At 42.2% G+C, this 23362-nt stretch overlaps 1 protein-coding gene across 2 annotated transcripts in view; it reads left to right on the top strand.

Moving 5' to 3' along the window:
• The first annotated feature begins 4855 nt into the window (after positions 1 to 4855).
• ptprt (protein tyrosine phosphatase receptor type T) overlaps positions 4856 to 23362 on the top strand; it is a 1581811-nt gene continuing 1563304 nt past the window's right edge. For both annotated transcript variants that reach the window (XM_038803435.1, XM_038803434.1), the window contains exon 1: positions 4856 to 5214. In XM_038803435.1, the coding sequence (XP_038659363.1) occupies positions 5142 to 5214 (73 nt within the window). In that variant the 5' untranslated portion in view covers positions 4856 to 5141. The remainder of the gene's footprint in view (positions 5215 to 23362) is intronic.

Below are 23362 nucleotides of genomic sequence, written 5' to 3'. Positions count from 1 at the left end.
CTGCTAAACGCATGATTAGATCGCGGGCCGGCGGGGAGTGGGAGTGGTGGGGGTGAGGGTGGGGTTAGAGTGGTGTGGGGTAAGGGTGGTTTGGGGTGAAGGTATGATGGTGGGGGTGATGTGGGTGGTGGGTTGGTGTTGGGGAGGGAAGTTGACACATGTGTCATGGGAAACCGCAACTCAGCGGGCTCTCAGTTCCTTGCCCGCAGCCGATCTCCACCTCGGTAACTTCCTTTCCTCAGGGCCGCATACCATGTCTGCCACCCGCTGCTCTGCCATGATGAGGGACCAGTTTTCACCAGTGCCAGTTTTCTCCCGCTCCCAGCGGTTATGGGGGGGAGGGGGGGGTGACAGAAAACGCATAGTGTTATATAGTCCGATGAATATAACCCGGGGGTGACTGGTTGATGGCCTCAGTGGCCAAGGCACCCGGCCATGGTGGCCGGTATGGGTGCCGGCATGTAGTGCAGGGTGGGGGAATTGGCTACCCTCCAGGGGGACGGGAGTTGATGCCAAGAGCACAGCGTTTCCTACTCACCCTGACCGCCCTGAGGAGATCATGCACTTTCTTCTTGCACTGCAGGCCGGTCCGCACGGTGTTACTGATGGCACTCACCGCTTCTGCCACCCACGTCCAGGCACTATGAACAGCGGAGGCCGGCAGCCTCCTTCCCGGCCAGGGGTACAGGGTGGTCTGCCTCTCCTCCACAGTGTCCAGGGGGGTCTCAAGCTTGGCATCCGTGAAACATGGGGCCATGCATCTCGCTGCCATCTTGTTGGCTGGGATGTTGTGTGGTGGGGGTGAAGTGTGTATATGCAGCTGCAGTTTGTCAGCCTCCTGAGTGTCAATCGCGAATCCGGCACCGTTTGTCATTGGAATCGACCGTGTTCCACGTGGCACCGGTGCTAGCACCTTAACCATCTCTGAATCGGTCGAGGTGCAGCGCCAATTTTTCTGTCATACAAGTCCATAAATCCTGCCCCGGCGTCAACACTTAGTCTCAGGAATGGAGAATCCAGCCCAATACAATTTTGATATTCCTCATGTGATATCAGTTCAGTTCCAAGAGAGCCACTTGAAAGGGATATCTCTTACGCAAGTCAGATTGGCGAGTGAGTAAAACCATCACACAAATGTCCCATTTAAATCCCATCATTTCAAAAGTAATGGGCAGGATTCTCCGTTGGCGGGATCCTCTTTCGCCGGCAGCGCACGCACGCCCGCGGATTTCCCAATGGCATGGGGGTGGCCACAATGGGAAACTCTATTGGCCAGCTGCTGGTACAGGAAATCCCGCCCAATGGATTTTAATGTTTTAATTTAGAGGGCGCGATCCAGCCAAATTCGTTCAAAGTGTGTTAGTGAGTGGGAAATGCCAGGCATTTCCGGGACCGTGCCCGGCAATTTCCAGCTAATGATGGGGCAGCACTTAAACTTGTCCCGCAGAGCAAACCCCTGACAGTAACGCAACCATACCATCGCACAGACCAGCTCCACGGTTCGGAGATGCCGACCTAGAGTCAAGACGGGACACCCTGTTCCTCTGACGGGGTCGAAGGGTCATCTACAAGGCATCCAGTGTCGCCTAGGAGGCAGTGGCAGTGGCAGAGGCCGCCAGCTCGGGGAGTGTGACAAGGAGGATCGTCACCCAGTGCTATCAGAAGCTCAACTACCTCCAGTGGGCCACACGGGTGAATTAGCATCGGGTCCCTGGCACGGGTCCCACCTGCTATCATTAGATGCCCCCCTCAATGACCCACACCTGCCCCCACCCCCAGCACAATACCACCATGTGGGACAGCACACCCTGGCAATCAACAATACACTACACCCATGATCAATGTGGTGCCCACGCCTGTCCCCCACCATGCCCTACCCCACGCACCCCGCGATGCAAGAAACATGTGGCTTGCAATGCCCTCTTTCTGTGGGCAGGAGAAGTTGGCCCACGACGGTCGGTGAGGGCCCATGAGGGCAGTAGGGTGCTGGACCTCATGGTCCTCACCACTGGAAGTCATAGGGGTGACCGAGGACAGATTAGTCACCGACGTCCGAGACTGGCCTGTGCTGCAGAGATGAATAACCATCGGCCCCCGCCGAGAAGACCTGTCACATGTGAGTTGTGCATGCCAGCATAATGATTCTTACCTCCCACTGACCAAATGTCTATTCTCCCACAGGATTGCAACCTGGCGGTGCCGGCCCATCCGGGGTGGCCCTACACCCACCCTACTTCCCAAGGGAACAGCTCAGAGGAGAGCTCCATGGATGCCACCATCATCATGTCATGGCTGTCATTCCCACCTTCCACCAGTACAGAGAAACATACCTGAGTGAGTGCGTTAGTGGATAAGCTTCTGAAGCACAATCTGATGAGCACCACACAGTTACAGATGCACATCAGGTGGAGGCAGGAATGACCAGGGGGGCAGCAGTTGGAGGTCTGCTGGGACCCAGGACCCAGCTGATGTCGAACCTCTGGATCAGGCTAACCCGGAACTAATTCACTCTATACGGTGCGGCCGTGAGATTCAGAGGGGGATGTCAGCGACACTCCAGCAGGTCCATAGCCAATTGGAGGTGTCCCATCCCAAATGCGCACAGGAGATAGCGCCAGCAATGCATAGCAGAAAGGCCAACACTACTGAGCGCCTCAACAGCATGTCAGAGGCTCTGTGGGACATGTCCCAGATGCAGGTGGAACCCTCCGAGTCGCTGGGGGAGCATGTCCTAGTCTCAAGTGGGACTTGCTAAGGTGTTACGGTGATGTGCATATCAGTCTCAACTGGGTATCGCTGAAGCGTTAACGGCATAAAGAGTGGTCTTAATTGGTGATTATTGATTTCTCACCACATTGCGGCGGAATCTACATCTCGCCAACGGGAGCGGGCTGATTAGATCGGAGACTAATTGGCGCCCAGCATGTTTCCCGATTTTGGCCTCTCCCGCTATCTTTGCAGCCCGCTCATTTTCTCGCCTGGCGCAATGTGGTCGGTAGATCGCGTCGAAAATCTCATCAAGGAAGAAGTGCAAAAACACAAATTTCACAGAGACTCTGGCCTAAAATGAAAACTGTTTCGAATGTAAAGTGTAAATGTAAAGTGTGTATTTGCACTTTTATCTAACTTTATCCTGATCATTTAGAACATATTTACAAGTCAACTTTGGTATTGCACCAAAGTTGTCTTCTGCAGTTTGTTTATAATACAATGATTATGGTAATGCCCTTTCAGCCTGGAGGTTGTGTTCTAAATCGCACAATGGGAAGTTATTGAATTTGATAAATCTGGCAGTTGCGACTGGCATAAGAAAAATGACCACGAAAGCTGCTAGAATGACATAAAGCCTATTAAACTGGCTTTATGTTATCAAGGAAGGCAAACCACCTGCATACAGCTGGCTGGCATATACACGAAGTGCTCTGCTGTGTTGTTCTGTCATTAAACAATCACTCCGAAGGGCCGACAATTACATCAGAATAAGTAGGAATGCCAGTAATGTCCACTGAGCCTCCCCTGCCAAAAAGTAAAATAAAGTTGTTTGAAAATCCTTCTAACTTATTCCAGCAAATTCCATGACATCATCGTATTGTGACCAGCTTCAGGTGGTACAAATAAAGTTTGCCAAATCCTCGGTAAGCTTGAAAGCAATTTCCTCTCCATTTGTGTGAGATGGTGTGAATCCACCATTATCACCGTCATGAGTACACAGCTTGTTAAACACCAGTGAGACTTGAGCACACACAATTCTTTCTCCAGTATACGATTCTCCTTTCTTCGAACATCTAAGGCGGGGAGGGGGTGCACGATAACACCGTGACTGTAGTTTTGATGGTGAGTCGGTTTGCCGCACACTTACACTCCAATTAAACTGTAAATTGAATGTCAGGGTCAAACTTGACAGCAAAGCAGAGCAGATCGAGTCTCTCTGGAGAAGACGACGTTGCTGCGTTTCACCCCAGTGTCACCCGAGGTTTAAACACCCAACTTTACAAAATGCAGGCTCAGCCTGGAGGGGAGTCAAAAAAGATTTTGTCCCAACGATAAACTTATAAGTCAAATGCACCCTGAGAGAATTCCACAAATTGAACCCACTCCAAAACCATACTTCAAAAATTAAATTGAGTGACAAAAATTCCTATCTTCTTCGATTGAAAAATTAATTGACATATAAATAGCAAGGGAATTTTCAAAAATGATTTTAATTACTATAATGTAAAGCTTTGCATAAATTGGAATAGATTGAGGGATTGATCTATGCGTGTGACCTGGGAGAAAAATATTTAATTGTTAACTTAGGAAAAACAGATAAGAATTATAATTGGGTGCCACATCGCTTGTCAACTTTTTATAGTTTCTCAAATACCTTTTTGAGAATTTGGAGCGAGATAGATAGAAGTTATGCAGGGAGGAGACAGCTGGGAATTGAAATTCCGAAACGTTCCAGCATTTTTACGATACAGGGCGATTATTCCAAGATAACGCACGGATCAATCGAAAAATATTAGTCATCTTGACTCATCATTATCTTGATTTTGTTGGGTGTTTTCGGTTAACCATTTTGCATTTGGTGTGACAACGGGGGCTTGTCGCTCACAAGCAGACAAAACACAAATGAAGTATCAAATATTCAGGTAGTGCAATATCAGCCCACCAACCTGCTTGCTGGAATATGAGCATACCACCAGTTCATCATTCTTCATTGTCCTGTGTTTCTGACAGGTTGAGCCTAATCTTGCGTGTAAGCGTGGATTCGTTCTCTGACTCAATTGCATTTTTAGAAAAAAAACTGTATCACGCCAGTTATCTGTTTGAGAGGAGGGGGATTTCTTTCCTAAGCGTTTGAGTTGGGAGCGAGCTTGGCGCTTGCTCCCTGTATGTCAGTGTGTGTGAGAGAGAGAGAGGGAGGAATAGGGAGAGGGAGCTTGCGTCAGGACCCGGGGGAGCTCTCACTCACCAACTACTTCAACATCTTCAAGCTGCCAGCCAGAGCCGAAGCAGTCAGCATTTAAGTGGACCGCGGCGCTCCGGGTATCTCCGGCGGATCGTCCCCGCTGCTCTCAGCAGCCAGCCCCGGATAATGCGAGAAATGCGCAAGTGATTGCGAGAGACGAAGAAGAAGAAAAAAAAAACTGCCAAATATGAGACCGCTTCTGATTTGCCTCTCTCTCCTGGTGCATCTATTGTCAAGCGCAGAGGGACAAGTGTTTGCAGGTAACTGAGAGATTGCACACACCGTGTGATTTGCCGGGGAGGGGATAAGTTGTAAAACTTGATGCAAGAAGCATCGCGACCAGAAACCGTCATTGTGCAGCGCTGTGTCTTAAAGCCCTCTCTCCTACTGGATGTGCCCGATCGGCAACACTTAAGGTGGCAATTCTTTCATTCCCAACTCCAGAGAATGGAGCCAGAATTTGGTCCAGACTCACCAATGACTGTGAAAGCAGCCGGTACCATGAATGGACCCCCTCCCCTTTGTTTTCAATTTGGGAAGGGTGTGTTTTAATCGGATTTCCAAACACCTCTCAGGTCCACTTTGAGCAAGTGCTTCCTGAGCGAGGTCTCCTAACTTCAGTTGGTGAAGTTTACCCTATGGTGGTGGGGGGGGGGGGGGGGGTGTGGGGGGCAGGCTAAACACACCTTGTTCAAACACCCAAAGACCTGCTAGTGGTCCCGCTCCCACTTCCCTTCTGCGTTGTTTCAGCCCGAATGAAGAGGGAGAGAGTATTATTCATGTGAATGGTTGGGTTCCCAGGCACCACAGTTAGTTGGTGGGCAGAAGGTTTGAGAGAAGGATGGAGAGGGACATGGGGCTTGAGGGAGGAGGTGGGCTGGGTGTGTGGGGGGTGGAGGAGAGACAATCTCCGGCAGCAGACAATCTATTGGAACATTAACTGTAACCTTGAGCTTCCCATATTGCAGCTCCTCACGCAGAGAAACCCAGAGTGCTGCCGGCACGAGAATTAACAAGCAGAGATTGACAACTTATTTTTCCCCCTCCCAAAAGTAGTTTTCTAGTTAAATTGGCAGCAAGTTGTTGGGGACTGATTCCCAGTCCCTCCCGCCCTCCTCCGTCCTCCGAAGAATCTCTGGCATCGATCCTTTCCCAGATCAGCTGAAGTTTTGTCAACTGCCTCCCCCCCCCCCCACCCGGTTGGTTCGCAGCCAAGGAGAGAACTACATCAGGGGCAAGGCTGCATCTTTCAGCAGCGTCACACTGACTGCTCAATGTGGGTTCAGCTCCAACAGTATTCGGGAACATGCTCCTCCTGCTCTGAATTCGGTTCAGCAGCAAGTGTCTCTACCTCCAGCCCACCTCACACAGAAACGCGCGCGGTGCCACGCTGGTAACCTGCCGAGTGATGGATGTGGTAAAGTTAACCAGAAGGACAAACAGCCCTGGCCTCGGATACACCAATCTCGAATGAAAGTAGCCGTGCATTCTTAATTGTGGTTAATTTGCACGTTGGAACCTTTTCCCCTTTGTTCTCCCTCGAAGCTGATGAGCTAAAGGCCATGTTGTAGATGTTCTGACCGACCCACTCCCGGTATGGGGATATTCAACGCTGAGAATGGCTTATTGTACCTTTTAGCTGCAAAACAAATGTTTTTTGGGATGATGTTCCTTTTCCTCATTTTATTGCCAGCACTGCAGGCCATCTGCAGAAGCATTTGGATGATTCAGTTCAATACCCCCCCCCCCCCCCCCACCCCCCCACTTTTATTGGGTATTGGAGGGAGGGAGACCTCAGCAAAGTTAGTGAGGTGCTAACAGTATCAGGCACTGAATCTCACAACCCAGGGAGACACCTTGGGTATAATCCCTGGCCTGTGCTAAATTTGCCACTCCCACCAGGCTTGTGGAACAATACCCTCAATTTGACTGGATTGAGGAGGAGAAAATAGTTGACCAGGAATTTCATACCATCTAAAGAACTCCCTTTCATTGGGCACCTGGCAAAAAGGTTCCCTCAAGCTTATTTACGTTTTCTCGCAGTAAATGCAGGAATAAATAAAAATGTTATCAATTTGCCAAACTTATGGTGTTAATTGTGTGAACCAATACTTTTTCTGTGGAGGAAGGCATCAGATCTGCAAAAAACAGAACAGCCTTAAGTTTCAATCTCCTAGATACATGGGACGTATTTTTCTTGCAATGAACTACCTTTGTGAAATATTGTTCCGTATCATTTTCTTAAATATAATCGCCAAATAACTGTTTCCACTGTGGACCTTTCTGCGATCAGTTAATAGTAACTACATTTTATAGTTAGATTTTTCCTCATAGTTTAACATGGGAATAGTTTCCCATGGATTAGAAGATCCGACATCCCTGCGAGAGATCTGATGAAGTATTCTTATGTTACTATACTCGACTTACTATAGAACAGTTGAAAATTGGAGCCTTTGTCATCAATGTATCATTGGAAATTGTGTTATGAATAAGATTCCTTATTCAGACCTCATTTAATTCTTCATCATTTTCTGTATCTGTATCTGTCTGTTCCATTGAACTTTTTGCTCTCATAAAGAAGGAAATGATTGTTGCCACGAGGTGGCGCTCTGAACAATACCATTTAAAAAGAGTCTCACTATTTCAGTACAAATGGAAAAGCTTCAGCCTATTCCTAATGCTAGGGGATTAATAAAGTGTTCGGCGTAGTTCATTTTAAACAGTATAACAAAAATAATTAGATAAAAGGAAATCTGAAGCAGTTAGAGTCCATTGATTATAATTTCCCATTCATAACAATTGCAGTGCTGTTGAATCAAAAGTAGACTTTCATAATTTTGAATCCAGAATATTCTGACTGTATAAGTCATTGCACACAAATGCATCCTAGTTTTAGAAAGCATTGATTCTGAAGAGCCAGCATTTAAAATTGTGCACATTTTTAGCCATTGGGAATAAAGGATTTGCTTTCAATTTTATTTCACTACATTCACAATTTATGCCAAAAAAACTAGTCATGTTTCTCCCCCCCCCCCCCAGTTTGTACATTTTATAAATATACTTTCAGTACGTTTTTCAGTTTGTACATTTTCTAAGTTTAAATTAAATGATACTTAAGGTACTTTTCAAACATAAAATTATAAAATGTTTCATTTTACACAAAATGATCAGGCGATAGATGTTAATTATGGCCCCAATCTTCGCTCACCCCTTCTCCAGGTCCCCAGGTTATCTGTAATGCAGACACAGCACGGAGTTCAATGCATTACTCATTGTTTTGTGCATTACCTCAAAAGTGAGGTCTCGCAGGAGGTGGGTAGTGGATACATACAGCTGCTGCTCACTCAGCTGTCCACATTCAAAACGATAACCACAGGAAGGTAGCATTTTGATGAGTTTCAAGGAAAACTGCCACCAAACTTAGATAGGGAGCCCCTCTAGCTACAAGCCTAAAATGAAAAATAGATTTATGTACTGTTTTGTATCATTCGGAACTCATACAATTTCCATGGAATTGAGTTCCCAATCATTTTTTTAAATAAATGTTTTTATTGGGTTTTTGGACAAGGTAAAATTACCGTTATGTACACAGAATAAGAAACATATATATATATACATATTTAGAGGAGACGGGCACACCCCAACCTAAAAAAAATATAATAAAATATGAGTTCCCAATCATGATGAGATGCTTGTCAAGAAAGTAAATTGAAGCTTATATGATGCAGTCTTGTGAATTTCCCAGCTAATTGTTCAAGAGCTGCAAAGAAAGAGATTCAGTATCAGGTTCTCCTTTTTAAAATTTAAACTGAAGCTTGGAGGAAAAAAGTGAGCCATGTTTAAAAAAAAATGGTTAGATATGTTAATGCTTTAATCTGGCTTTTGCGTTTTGCTTATGTGAATACAAAGTTGTTCATTATCTGGGAGTTCACGCACTTTACTGTGCAAATGAGCAATTCTGTTAAATAAAAGAAAGTCCTGAATACTAGATGAATCTGAAGTATAAACATAACATACTGGAAATACTTAGCAGCTCCATCAGTGTCCCTAAAGAGAAGAGGCAGGTTGATGTTCTGAATGGCTACTAATCTGATGCTGACAGATGTGTGATATATTTGCAGCACTTGTTGCCTTTATATTTAAGATATAAGCAGTCTTTTCAGTTTGTAGATTACAAAATGTTTCAATATTTCAATGCGGGGAAAATCTGACTATTTTGGACACCATCCAAGGTTGTCCAATATAGACTTTTGGCAGGGATGTAGAGATTAAAGGATCCATGGGGCACAACCTTCTACCTGTGCTTGAGCTTGCCTGATGATTCACAAGCAACAACTGGAATGGCCAGGATCGCAATTCAAACACAATTTTGCCCTACTAAGTTTTTATAATTTCATGGATGCTGTTCGTTAACGTTTAGCTTTTTTGGGAAGTAAGTAAATCTACTAAATGCGTTTCAAAGTATAAGCTAAGGTTTGGCTACAGTACAACAGAAGGCAATCGCAGGCATGTTTGATACAGGTTTAGGATGTATACCTGTTAAAAAGACGTTGATCCGAAGGAAAATCAGTCCAGCACATTTGATTTAGGTATAATTTAATTATTAAAGGAACCATCTACACAGACTAAATGACTCCTGATTCAATGGCATGATTTCCAATCACTCAGCTACTTAAGGACCTGATTAGCTCGAGCTTACGGACCAGGACATTCTCCAGATTTTCTTTTGATTTAGCTAATCTCAACTCAGACAATAATTGGGAATCTACTGTTCGGTGCACCGCCCCTCGGTTAAGGAAGGAAATGCCACCCTGGATTTGCTTGTTGTCTGGAGACACTTGTTGGAAGTGAACATGTGTTTGTGGCCACATTGATTGCCAACACTCCCATCAAAGTTCACACATGAGGAATGGCACCTTATGTGAGACATTGGGCAACTAAGCAGCTAGGGGTGAACAGTTTAGGAGGAAGAAGAGAAAATGGATGATTTTTTAAGTTAATAAAATTAGAGTACCCAATTCCTTTTATTCCAATTAAGGGAAATTTTAGCATGGCCCATCCATCTACCCTGCACATCTTTTTGGGATGTGGGGGTGAGACCCATGTAGACAAGGGGAGAGTGTACAAACTCCGCACAATCCTGGGTCCTTGGTGCCGTGAGGCAGCAGTGCTAACCACCGCACCACTGTGCAGCCCTTAAATCTGCAAGGTTATTTTTCTAAATTGCATACTGCAAAGAAACTGGAGTCAATGAAGTGACAATTTAGTAAAGAAAAGGAATGAGCGATTACAACATCTTAATTATAAGTTTTAAATTCTCCTCACATCATATAACACCGTAACGTTCCACTAAATATTTCCATAGAGAGCTGGATTTGGAGAGTAAGACACTTAAAAGAAATTGGTGGTGGTTCAGTTGCTGGCACTCTCGCCTCTCAGTCAGAGGTTTCAGGCACAAGTCCCACTCGAGTACTTGAGCACAGAAATTCAGGCTGACACTCCAGTGCAGTGCTGAGGAAGTTCAGATAAGACATGAAACAAAACCATGTCTGCCATCTTAGGTGAATGTAAAAGCTCCCATGGCACTATTTTGAAGAAGAGCAGCGGCATTATCCCCAGTGTGCTGGCCAATGTTTAATATCACAAAAATAGATTATCTGTTCACCAAAATATTACGGTCTGTGAGAACTTGCTGAGTGCTAATTTAACTGCGGTGCCTTTACGTTAAAAAGGTGTCACAGTGCCTGCACAACAGTTTGGGACCATCCTGAGGTAATATATAACTGCAAGACATTTTTTGAAATGAACTCCTGGAATCCCCAAGTCTGCGAGGGTTTCCTCCGGGTGCTCCAGTTTTCTGCCACAGTCCAACTATGTGCAGGTTAGGTGGATTTGCCATGCTAAATTGCCCCTTAGTGTCCAAAATGTTAGGTGGAATTATTGAGTTGCGGGGATAGGGTGGAGGTGTGAGTTTAAGTGGGATGCTCTTTCCCAGGGCCGGTGCAGACTCGATGGGCCGAATGGCCTCCTTCTGCACTGTAAATTTGATGATTCTATGAATGGCTGTACTTTGATTTCATATTGCACTAAAGAAGTTCAGGATAAAACATTATTTTTGAAATATTTGATGGTCTGGAATTTGTGGGTAGCAGTGAAATAATGGAGCGCCCCATTGACCTCGAAAGAAAACTGTCCACAACGTGTAGCTGGCTCGAGAGTGCACTCGTCCTCTATTCTACAGTCATTTTGAATTCAGAACCTTCTGGCGGGTGTCCGTTATTTCCAGCAGCAGGATAAATAGCAGACAATGTGCTCAGATGATCTGAAAAAAACAACACCAAAGCTGGAAGTAAATGTAAATATAATTTAAATCATTGTTCAGAAAACAAAATGTTGATTGGGACATACACATGCTTTTAAGGGAGAAACTCAAATTTTGGGGCATAATTGTTGCTTATACTTATAAAGAATATGCAATTTTAAAATGTCATGCTGAAGGAATGAAATTTCACAAGTGTAAAATTAGATCTTTTGGAATGAGAGAGGTTTGTTCAGCATAATTATGTTGAACACAATGTTGCAAATTCAGTTACTCCTCCTGGTCGAACAAGGCTTATTTTTTAATTCGCCCTCACAGCGAGAAAAGTGGGCAAATAGTTTAAGTTCACAACATCTCAGGCAGCACAGTGGCCAGTGGTTAGCACTGCTGCTTCACGGCACCGAAGACCTGGGGATCCTGGTCCCGGGTCACTGGCCGTGCGGTGTTTGCACATTCTCCCCGTGTCTGCATGGGTCTCACCTCCACAAGCTAAAAATGTGCAGGGTAGGTGGATTGGCCACACTAAATTGGCCCTTAATTGGAAAACAAAATAATTGGGGACTCAAAATTTTTTTTTAAAACTTCACAACAACTCTGTGATTTCTATTTTGATTCTGTCTGTGTGGACTACAGCAGCGCAACCTGCAGAGGAGCAGAGCATCACTGACAGCAACTTTTGGATTTCCACTCATGCAGATGCTGGATATTGCCATCAGGTTTACACAGTAATAAAGACTGAGATTCTCACTTATATGACTCCTGCAATTCTGAGAAATTCTGAGTTTTGAACAAAGCAAAGGAAGAATTTGCAGCCTTAAAGCGCCTTTTCACTTCCCTCTCACGATTGCCAATGTGGGTGAATGCTGCAGTATTTTGTATGCAACAAGTTCCCACAAACAGCGAGGAGATGAACAAATTGCTAATCCAGTCAAAAAAAACTGGAGAACGCTCTTCGGATTGTATCGTGCAATATTTAATGTCCATTTGAAAAATCGACCTTGGTTTAATGTTTCATCCAAAAGGATGGCTTCTCTGATAATACGACATTTCTCAGCACTGTGGAGAAATTATGTTGAAATCATGCTTCTAACTGCTTTAAAGGCGATTTAATGAGTCTTGCATATATGAATATTATTTTAGCCATGGAGATTTTTAAAAATAAATTTAGAGTACCCAATTCATTTTTTTCAATTAAGAGGCAATTTAGCATGGTCAGTCCACCCACACCTTGGGTTGTGGGGATGAAACCCACACAAGATGATTGGAAAGCTAAGTCTAAACAAGGCAAACTACAGCACTTGTGTGACAAAGCTAAGAAACACCACAATATATTTGGACACGTGCCTCTATCCAGTGATAGTGAAATAAAACAGAAATCTCTGGGAAAAACTCAGCCTCTGTGGAGAGAGAAACAGATTTAACGTCAGGATTCCACCCGCCCCCTCCACGGCGTGTATCATGGCAGTGGGGGCGACCCGCCGTTGACCAGTGGTGGGAACCTCTAGTCCTGCCACCGTCAATGTGGCTTCCCGTTCTGTGCACCCCTGCCGCCGGGAATCCCACGGCGGGGGTTCGCTGTTGGCGGGCCTGGAAGATCCCACTCTCGAGAACAGCCAGAAAATTCCAGCCAACATTTCCCATCTATATGAATCTCCTTCTGGGGCTCTGAAGAAGAATCAGAGGGACTTGAAACATTAACCCTGTTTCTCTCTCCACAGGTGTTGCCTGACCTGCTGTGCTTTTCTAGCATTTTCTGTTTCATTTCAGATTTCCAGCATCCAAAGTATTTTGCTTTTATTCAGCAAATTCGGGTATGTTGATGAGCTTCTTAATTCAAATAAACCTGAAGTAACTCTTAAAGCTTGATACTGAAATACTGACCCCACACGTCAGTCATTTGAAGCTGACAGAATGTACATACCCAATCACTGCAAGTATGTCTCTGATCTAATCAACTTTGACTGGTAGTTCAGTTGTCCTTGAGGGGACAATGAATACGATCGTGCTTCAAATATTAGCAAGTTCTCTGGAATATATTTTAGTAAATTACGCAAGAGGAAGTTGGTTATCCATTTCAAAGCTTCATTTCGTTGTGAAATTTGTCCTCATAAACCAACATAGACGACTCAATTTGCCCGTTCAGCAACTGAAATACACTATGTGCCTCAGCAATGAAATAAGCATAAAATTAATTTCATTCTGACTACCAAATAAGTTGGTCACTTTCTTTCTCCTAAGGTACTCTGCCAGAATGAAAAATATAATCACTAAGATAACGCTGTGGATTTAATTATAAGACAATAAATGATATCCCTGGGGTGTTCGGAAGGTTGGAATAGGATGCTGGAGCTTCATCTGTATCACATGGCAAAGTGGCTTGCAATGAGAGCAGTCATATTGTAAATGTCAGAGCAATGATATTGGAGTGATTGCAAAAGTGCATGAAACCTTCATGTCTGAATAAAAGCTGCTGGTCTGAGTGACTGAAAGCAACAAATCTGATTTGTAATTTTCTTTCCATGAGAAGGATATCTTTTGTTTCTGCTTTAATCACCATTTTTTTTAAAGAATAGTTCTTATATTCTAAACCCCTTAAAGAAATGGATTCTCACATTCTAAAATTGTTACCAAAGCAGTTTGCGGCATGACTTCCAAGATCATTTATAAGTATTGCTCTCACTGTGCAAGTGGAAAAATATTATTTTAAAGGACTGATGAAAGTCTACATTTCATGTGATCGGGTCTTTTTGAACACCAAACTGCATCCTGTGCATAAGACACAATGGGGGCAGTTTGCAAAGTCAGTACCCTAGTTGGGAGCCTCGTCACAAGCTCTGTGTGTTGGGAAATCAGGTGATGTCCATTATTTTTATAGGAAAATTATAGGCACTATTTCCTAAGCAAGGATTGCCATCGGCACAGATATTTGTAAAATTGACCCTAATATCCATTTATGGTTTGCATCCTAGTTTGTGAAAATAAAACAAAATAGATTTAAACATTTAAAAATTATTCAATTACATGTAATTTTTCAAAAAGCGTGCAGAAAAAAACCATTCAGGATTCACCAAATAGTTAATGGGAAATAGCATGCAGTATTCGGGGGGTGGGGATGTTTGCAATATTTTGGTGGTCTTCAAAGCATTGCCACTTTAATAATCATCAGTTAATTTTTGATCATACTGTTTGCTAATAAGTGTGAAAAAGCTATATAAAATTCAAATCCGACATCCCTTGAGAAAAGGGAAAAAGTGTTGCTATCACCCCAACCAGATTGCCTTTCATTAACTTGAAACTCTGTAGCCTGTTTGCTCGCATGACAGTAATTAATAAGACATACTTTTTTTAAATAAAATTGGTTTACTTAAAAATAACAATGGTGTTACTTAGTTTGTTACAGCTGTGCAACACAGGGGGGATATTATACATTTGCATTGTGAATGAACCCAATACTTAGTTACCAGAGTGTTGTTGCAAATCAATAGACGAGGTGTGGTAAACATTGTGTTACTCTGGGTGTTAAATTTACAGCATGCTCACTGGTATCTTTCAGTCAAAACATATGCAAACGTTGCTTTATTTGTTGTATGCTATAGATGATTGGAGCGAGATAACTCTGTTGTAATGAATGGTATTGAATTTACTGCACCAGTTATAACATAGCAACAATATTGATTTTGCAGGAATCCAATACTGCAACAGAGAAATGCAATTTGCTGCAATGCCGAGGAACTCATTTATTTTACCTATCTCACAGAACCAATCAAATAAATGAGAAATGGCACGACCAAAATGGATGTCATATTTGTTTATAATCATGAAAAGATTTCACCTAATAGACCTCTCAAGACTTGTATCTAGTTTCAAAGTAATGACAGGATACCGCTTCAGATTTGTACTCCTATTTGTGCCCCCAAAAATTATTATACTCCCTTTTACTGATATAGAAATGCCTGAAAGTAAGTCCCAACACTGTAATTTTAATTATCAAAAACCTTTTAATTATCCTGGACATGTGCATTCAGATTTTGTGTGTCAATGATGTACGTTTGGATGGTTTATTCGAATATACTGATTATAGAATGTACAATCAAATCCAGTTTTGATGTATAAGTTTCAAAAATAATGTTGGATGCCTTCTGAGATCAAAATGGCTTCAGCCAATGGTCAGAAGGTATAGGTAGTAGCACCACCTGAAAGTCTCTGTTTTTGGATTCAACGTTACTGTTCCACATTCTTAAAATGGCATCCTTTATAACCAATGTCAGTGTTCTCCTCAGCCCAACCTAGTGGATGATGAGATTTCAGAGGTAACAGCATAGAGCATTGGGATCCAACATGGCTGTCCACCTCCCACTTCCATCACCAAATGCAAATGAATTGTCTTTTGTTATGGGCTAGGGTTTAAAAAACTCCAAAGTATATTATGGCGTTTACCTGACCGATACGTTTTTGTTGAATTTGGCTAGGATGAGCACAAGAGCCTGCCTTTCAGGCATTATCCAATGGACTTCTTAACAATCACCTCTTGATCAGGCTGTACATTCTTTTGCACCTAATTCTCTTCAATTGGGCTTTCCTTTACCACTTTACAAACCCTGTTGTGTTTGCTGCTTCGGATAACACAGGCTGCTACTTGATGCAGTCTTAACTAAAGGATGCTCCAGACTCTGAAATGAGTTCAACGTGTTTATTGAACTATTAACACGGTTCTCAAATGAGTTTGGCTGTCTGCTAATCTAACTGTAGTAACTCAGTCTAATTGTTCCAGCTTTCTCTAAGCCACGTGCTGGGGTGTGATGCTGCTGATCAACCCTGTCAAACTCTCTAGATGTCTGTCTGTGGAAAAAGGCAGGGCGTGAGTGCCTCATCCTTTTTATAGTGTTTATGCCCCCTTGTGGTGATGCCACCTCTGAATGTTCTGACTGCCCATTGGTTATATCCTATTCTGAGTGTTCATTAGTTGCATGTTTGCCTATCATGACAAACCCCACTGGTTTATCCTGTTTTACCACATCAACCTTTACAGTGCTTTTCTTCAACCCTCAGCACTGTGACTTTCCATGGCCTAGTTTATTACAGTAAAAAACATCTGAAATTTTTAATTTCTCTTCCACTGTCCTGGATTTCTTTTTAAATCTGAGGTACACTATCATTATTATCTCCCATCAGATCTCCTTTACTTTTACCACTTGAATATTTCTCTTTTCCTATGTTTCAATCTCTCACAGGCTGAAATCAAGCTTTGATTTATGAACTAATTCATAATCATCTGCCATTTCTGCTGCTAATCTTACAGTTTTAACCCTCTGCTCTTCCACATGAGTTCTCATACATCAGGAATTAAATTTTTTAACTCCTCCAAAATTATAATTTCTCTAAGAGCTTCATACATTTGGTCTATTTTAGAAGTCTTTATCCATCTATCAAAATTATTCCATTTGATCCTTTCAAACCCTATGTATGTTTGACCAGGTTATTTCCTTAAATTTCTAAAACTTTGTCTGTAGGCTTCAGGCACTAGTTCATATGCATCTATGATGGATTTTCTTTACCTCCTCATACATCCCACATACCTCCTCTGATAATGATGCAAACACTTCACTAGCTCCACCTGCCAACTTTGCTTGAATCTGTAATAACCTCATGACTTGTGGCCATTTCATTTGTTTAGCTACCGAATGAAATGAAAAAGGCTTCTACATCCTCCTCATCAAACCTTGGACATATTTAAAGAGATCCCCACCAAGCCTTTGAATATGACACTCTTGCTCACAATCCTTATCACTATCCTCAGACTGTGCGTTTCTCTTCATCTCTGCCAATTTTAACTGACTTTCACGTTTCATGGCCATTTTATGGAGTTCAAAGTCTCTCTCTTTTTCTTTTTCCTCTCTTTTTCTTTTTCCCTGATCTGTACCTGCCTTTTTCCTGCTTTTTGTTCTGCTATGGCTATTTTTTTTCCCTTTCCTCTTTCTCCTTTTTTTGTTCTGCAAGGCTATTCTTTCTTCTTCCCTTTCTTCTCTTTCTTTTTCTTTCCCCCTCATTTCGTATTCAAGCTGCTTTAATTCCTTATCATGTTCAAGCTGCTTGATCTGTAATTGAATTCTTTCCAATTCCAATGATTCTGACTGTGTCTCAGGCAATTTTAAATGCTCAGCTACCGTCGCAATTACCTCTTCTTTTCGTATTTTGCCAGGCAATGTTAACTGCAATGTTTTTTGCAAATCTGAAAGCCTTTTGTTGGTCTTCCTTTGTAAGGCACTGTGTGTGTCCGTCTTCACCCGCAAAACCTTCTGAGCCTCTGAAAGAGCCATTGTCCACAACACACTCCCTATTTTAACTTGAATACAACACCTCAAAAGCAAACACAAACATGTTCACCCCTGACTGTCTTTAAGTTCACTTAGCCAACCCACTCACGAAAGACAGACTTTTATCCCTGATGAGCCCCCAATTTTGTTATGGCCCAGGGTTTTAAAAAACTCTAAAGTATATTATGGAGTTCACCTGACCTGTAATTTTTTGTTGAATTCGGCCATGATGAGCACAAGAACCTGCCTTTCAGGTGTTATTCAACAGACTTCTTAGGCGCTTTAAAAAAAAACAAGCTTTATTCTAAGAATTTAATTTATAAAAACACACACAGCAAGATTTTTTATCAACTACAAGCATAAAGACCCCACACAGCTACAGCAATCTATATATAACCCTTAATGAATTCCTCCTTAACTGGTCCAATTCAATAACAAAATCCAAGATAAATCAGAAACCCATTTTCAAAGACTTGAGCCAGCACATGGCATTCTCACTGGTTGTTATTGATACCCTGTTCTCCTTTTCAAACAGCAGATTTGAATTCCTTCCAGAAAGCAATTATCTCTTTTAAGTTACCAAGTAGTCTGGAACAGCTTTTAAAATGAAGATAGAGAAAAAACACTTCTTTCAACCTGTGCAGTTCAAACTAGTCCGAACTCAAAGCAAATGTAAAACTCACAGAGCCACAGCCCAACTCCACCCACAATGACATGACTGAAGCCATGTGATAAGACAAAATCTTTCTTAAAGAGACACTCCCATGACACTTTGTATTCAGATTCTGTAAATCTACTACCTTTGATAATGGTTGAATAATAATTGCCTGCCCAACATTGAATACTATACAACATTTCAACTTAAAATGGAATGAAGTGGTGTTTGTTTTCAGTTATTCATTATTATGTTTAGTCATGTGCTATAACCAAGAGTGCAAATGCTGACTACATTTCAAACAGAAAAGAACCATCCATTTATGTATGTTGTCGTCTTAGCTTGAGTCAATTGGTGTGACTGTCATGCCTCTGAATAAGGAAGCTAATGTTCAACCCTCACATAAAGCATTTCTTTGAGTGCTGCATTGATGGAGGCATTGCCCTTGAATATTATTCCTGACATGTTAAACTTAAGGCCATCTCATTGTAGAAGTGAATGAAAAATATTGAATGACACTATTTGAAGATGGTGCTTTTTTGCTGCTTGTGAGGACTTAGTGAGCATAACTTGGCTGCCATGGTTGTCCATGTGACTGTTTTTAATTATAATTCATTGAATATAAAAGCTGCTCTATGATGTTCCGATGAGCCGATATCTGTGACTAAAGTAACCAGATGGCTTCTGTTTTGGATTTTGAATAATGTCCAGAACTGAGTTTCCTCTCAGACTAATGACATATAAATTGGGATAAGGTGAGCTTACAAAGTGCCCAGGGATTCAACTCTTGATTATGTTGTAAGTCAGATTGGGCATTGACGTCAGATTTACACTGCTTCTTTGGTGTAGGTATAAAGGTAAAATTACTTCAAGCCTTTGCTAAACTTGCAATGTAAATATATCCTAAGCTCTTTTATTCAACAGTAGTTGAATGGTGTTGAATCTGGATGAATTTGACAGAGTCATTCAGATTCAAAACGTACCCTTCTCTTTCCACACATGCTGTCAGACCTGCCGAGATTGTCCGGCATTTTCTGTTTATGTATCTGATTAGCTGACCATCAAAATATACTCTTTACAATTTCAATTATGCATTATTCCGCTCATCCTATATGCAAGTTTCAGTTTCCTATATCTCTATACGTAGTTATGGCAACATTGTGAAAATCAGATTTGCAAGGAAGAATTCTTGCATGAAAATATTGTCCAGTTTAGCAAGCAATGATTGCAGACTGCCTTTGTTTTTTTAATGGAATTTTTCGATTATTTGAAATATTTCTTCATGGGAAATGATTCCTTGGAAAATTTATCTTCAAAATTGATGAGAATAACTACTTATTTTACACAATATTCAGCATTAGCCCCGCTGCCTCACATTATCAGGAACCCGGGTTCAATTCCGGCCTTGGGTAACTGTCTGCGTGGAGTCTGCACGTTCTCCCCATGTCTGCGTGGATTTCTTCCGGGTATTCCGGTTTCCTCCCACAGTGCAAAGATGTGCAGGTTAGGTGGATTGGCCATGCTAAAATACCCCTTAGTGTCCAAAGATGTTCAGGTTGAATGGGGTTACAGTGTTACGGTGATTGGTTGGGGAAGTGGGCCTAGGTCGGGTGCTCTTTCAGAGGGTTGATGCAGACCCGATGGGCCAAATGGCGCCTTCTGCACTGTAGTGGTTCTATGGTTCTAACTTCTATCCAAAATGTTTACAAATAGGACACAAATACTAAATAGCATTCCTTATACGGAAAGATATGTATCTGCCATGTCTGATTAAATGATCAAGTTATGCTGCATTTCACTTTACACTTTTAAACTTGCAGCTTTCATTGCCAAATGCCAATTAAGATCTGTTCAAAAGATATGCTCTGAGCATTCTGACATTTTCAGTTTTCAGCTTCAATTTGAGCAGTAAAATTGCATTTCAATGTTTGTTGTACTAATGTCAAAATAGTCCAATGAAATATATGTGCTGATTATATCAAGGTAATGTTGGCTGGCTAAATGTGAACTGATAATTGTTTATTGAATTTTATATTGATATTTGATCAGGTAATCACTCCTAACTAAAGAGGGCTGCTCCAATTTGCTCCACATAATAATTCATCTGGGATGAGAAAGGGGTTCCATGAAGTGAATACTTGCTGGAATGATTGTTAAAACGTATTGGGATAGATTTAAGAGCAGGAAATAGCTGTCTGCTCATTTGTGAACAAGAATAGTTATGCAAACAACACAAATCAGATGAATATTATGTTATATAAGCAATTCTTTCCACATTTTGCCCATAATACATCAGCATATAAAATATTTATAGAAATTGAATGCACAGTGCACAACAATGAAGCATATAGAATTTTCTCTACTTCGAAGGAAACCTTGAAAATGTCTATGAAATGTAAAGCCACTGCAGATAAAGAGCGGTAAAGAGTTATTTCACAGTCCCTTCTTGAATATGTGCTCAGACTGTGCTTTAAAATAACTACTTGCAGATTAGCGATCTCTGACTCTCCCTCTGATCAGCAATGATTGAAATAGATAGTTCTTGGCGGAAAGCTAGGAAGTAGAAGGTATTATGTCCACATGGCAACAGTCTGCAAGAGTTTGTCAGTTAATCACACACATAATATGCTCATTTGCTCACTATGTTCCATAATGTGTCAACTAGGGAGTACAATTTGAATGATTAGCAAGGTTATTGTACCTGAAGGGTACATAAACCTCAAATATGCGGTATATATTTTCTTAAAATCTGCTACTAATTCAAATCACCAGACTTTCCTTTATGAATGGAAATACATATGAAGCAATCAATTCATCCATTTACATTGTGGATTACTTTTTCCGCAGTGAGCCAATTGTTATAATCTCTGAGATTCTTAGATTCTGTGCAACTCCACCTGCAGGATGAGATACGTGCTGTCCCTGGCTTTCCGATAATCCGTAGGATTTGTTTGTGCCTGCCACTTACCCGCATGGAAATAGTCAGTGCTCAGTTCCTTGTCAGAGATATGTAGGTAGTTAGAGATGGGAGATATAAACAGAGAAGGTCACGAAGCTTGCTGTATTTATACAGTACTTAGCCTTTAGTTTGTGGCTGTAGTCATAGCATTTTTCACAAAACAGTGTTGGGAGAAGGAAAACAGTGGTCTGTCCTAAGTTCCTTACTGGTTGCATGCATCACTCCATCCACTCCACTCCATCACTCCACCTCCCAGATTCATTTCTTTCAATGTTTTTTCCGATCAAAAACTGCCAGTTCTCCCCAGTGGGTGAAAGTAAAGCTGACACATGGCACCACATCTCTCCGAATAATGTTCTGATCTCCGTTTTCAGGAGCTACAAAATGTGGTGGCGTTGGGGCATTGGAGAATAATGGTTCTTGTACTTGAGTGGCAACTCAAATGTCACATGTTCAAATCCTGTCACGGCAAATTATGAAATTAAATTCAGAACTTATGGGGTGGCAGCAGAAACAGAAATATCACAAAAGCTGCTGAATTATCATAAAACTGAACTAGTTCACTGATGCCCTGCAGGGAAGGGAGTGGATTATCAATTAACTGACCTTACACACAATTCTATAACAAGAACACCACTCCACTAAACTCTTATGTTACAGTGCTGAGATAGAAAGACTACCAGCACAATGTAATGTCCTGAACCGAGGTGACTTCGAAGGGGGCATTTAGCTGCCTTCCCACTTCTCCAATTAATCCTGGGTGGGTCGGGTCATGAATTGCCTTCCTGCCGCATTTCCAATTGAAGCCATTACGTGGATATTCATCCTGCCATCATTGGTATCTACCCAGCAGCAGACAGGGGAATCTACATGTGGGGAACTTGAAAAGCTCATGGGCTGTCGGGGACCCTTGTTCAAAGGCACTTAGTGCCTGATTCAGGGATACGGCATGGGAGAGGGTGGAGCCTGCTGACAGCCAGCCCTCTACCCTTGCTTCCAATTCTCCCTCCCCACCACACCTCCACCTTGTAACCTCTATCCTACCATCACTCATCAGTTATCTGGATCACTGGGCTTTCCTGGGCCTCGGGTGGGTGGATCAATTGCATCAGCCAGTTGTATGCTGGTGCTGAACAATGCACAGCGTCCAGCCTCTGATTGCACAGCGTCCAGCCTCGGAGAGGTGCGATTTCTACCCACAGGGGTCTTTGACCCCAGGGAAGGCCTGCTGCTTCCCAGTTAAGTGCGTGATTGACATTTAATTCAATGGCCTTCCCAAAAGAAGATGATGTAGGACTTTCACAGGCTCTTCAGCAGGAGGGTGAGACCTTCATCCCCTCCATTAATTAGGCGCACTGAGGTAGAATATTCACTTTGGGTTTAACTGACGAAATGGGTGCAAATTGCAGCCTGAACTGTTCTAGCTTTGAGCAATGTTTTAAAATTTGCACAACATCAAATGCAAAATCTGTCATTGTGTAGATTATGCACAACTGGATAGCTCTTGAAGATATAATTTGAATAGAATTGTATTAAAAATATTCCTTGACGTATTTAATAGTGGTTATGAGGTGCAGTTTGATTAACACAGCTGAAAATTGATTTATTAATGACAGTGTCAATCCATCACCTGAGTAACCCAATTTTAAATTAATGAAAGTAACTTTATAAAGAAATGCACAAAACCATTTACTAAAACCATTCACTAAAACCGTTTTATATTGGTGTACTGCAGTCAATTTCTCAGTAAATTTAAAATGAAAAGTGGGTGTGCTGTATCTAGGCTGATGATTTTTTGTCAGCTATGTAGGATTTGATGAGGCATCATTCTGCATCACTTTGCCCAGCATAAAATGAATGAAAATCCCTGATCATCTTTTCAGAGCAGCCATATTTGTGCAGCACCTTCCGCAGGCTTTCGTGGTTTACCATGTCGAAAGCCTTGGTCAGGTTAACGAATACCGTGCAGAGTTCCTTGTTCTGTTCGTGGTATTTTTCTTGAATTTGATGCACTGCAAAGATTCACCATTTCTTGTCCAGCATGAAAGCCACATTGTTATTCCGGGCATACTGGGTGGGATTTTCTGATCCTGAGGCGAAGTTTTGAGCCGTCGCGTTTCCCGACAGCGCCAACATGGCCTCAGGAGCAGCAATTTGACCC

Source organism: Scyliorhinus canicula, chromosome 7 (genome assembly GCF_902713615.1).
Source record: "Scyliorhinus canicula chromosome 7, sScyCan1.1, whole genome shotgun sequence".
Taxonomy (NCBI): domain Eukaryota; kingdom Metazoa; phylum Chordata; class Chondrichthyes; order Carcharhiniformes; family Scyliorhinidae; genus Scyliorhinus; species Scyliorhinus canicula.
The sequence above is the reverse complement of the archived record's forward strand: the minus strand, read 5'-3'. Positions and strand labels throughout refer to the sequence as shown.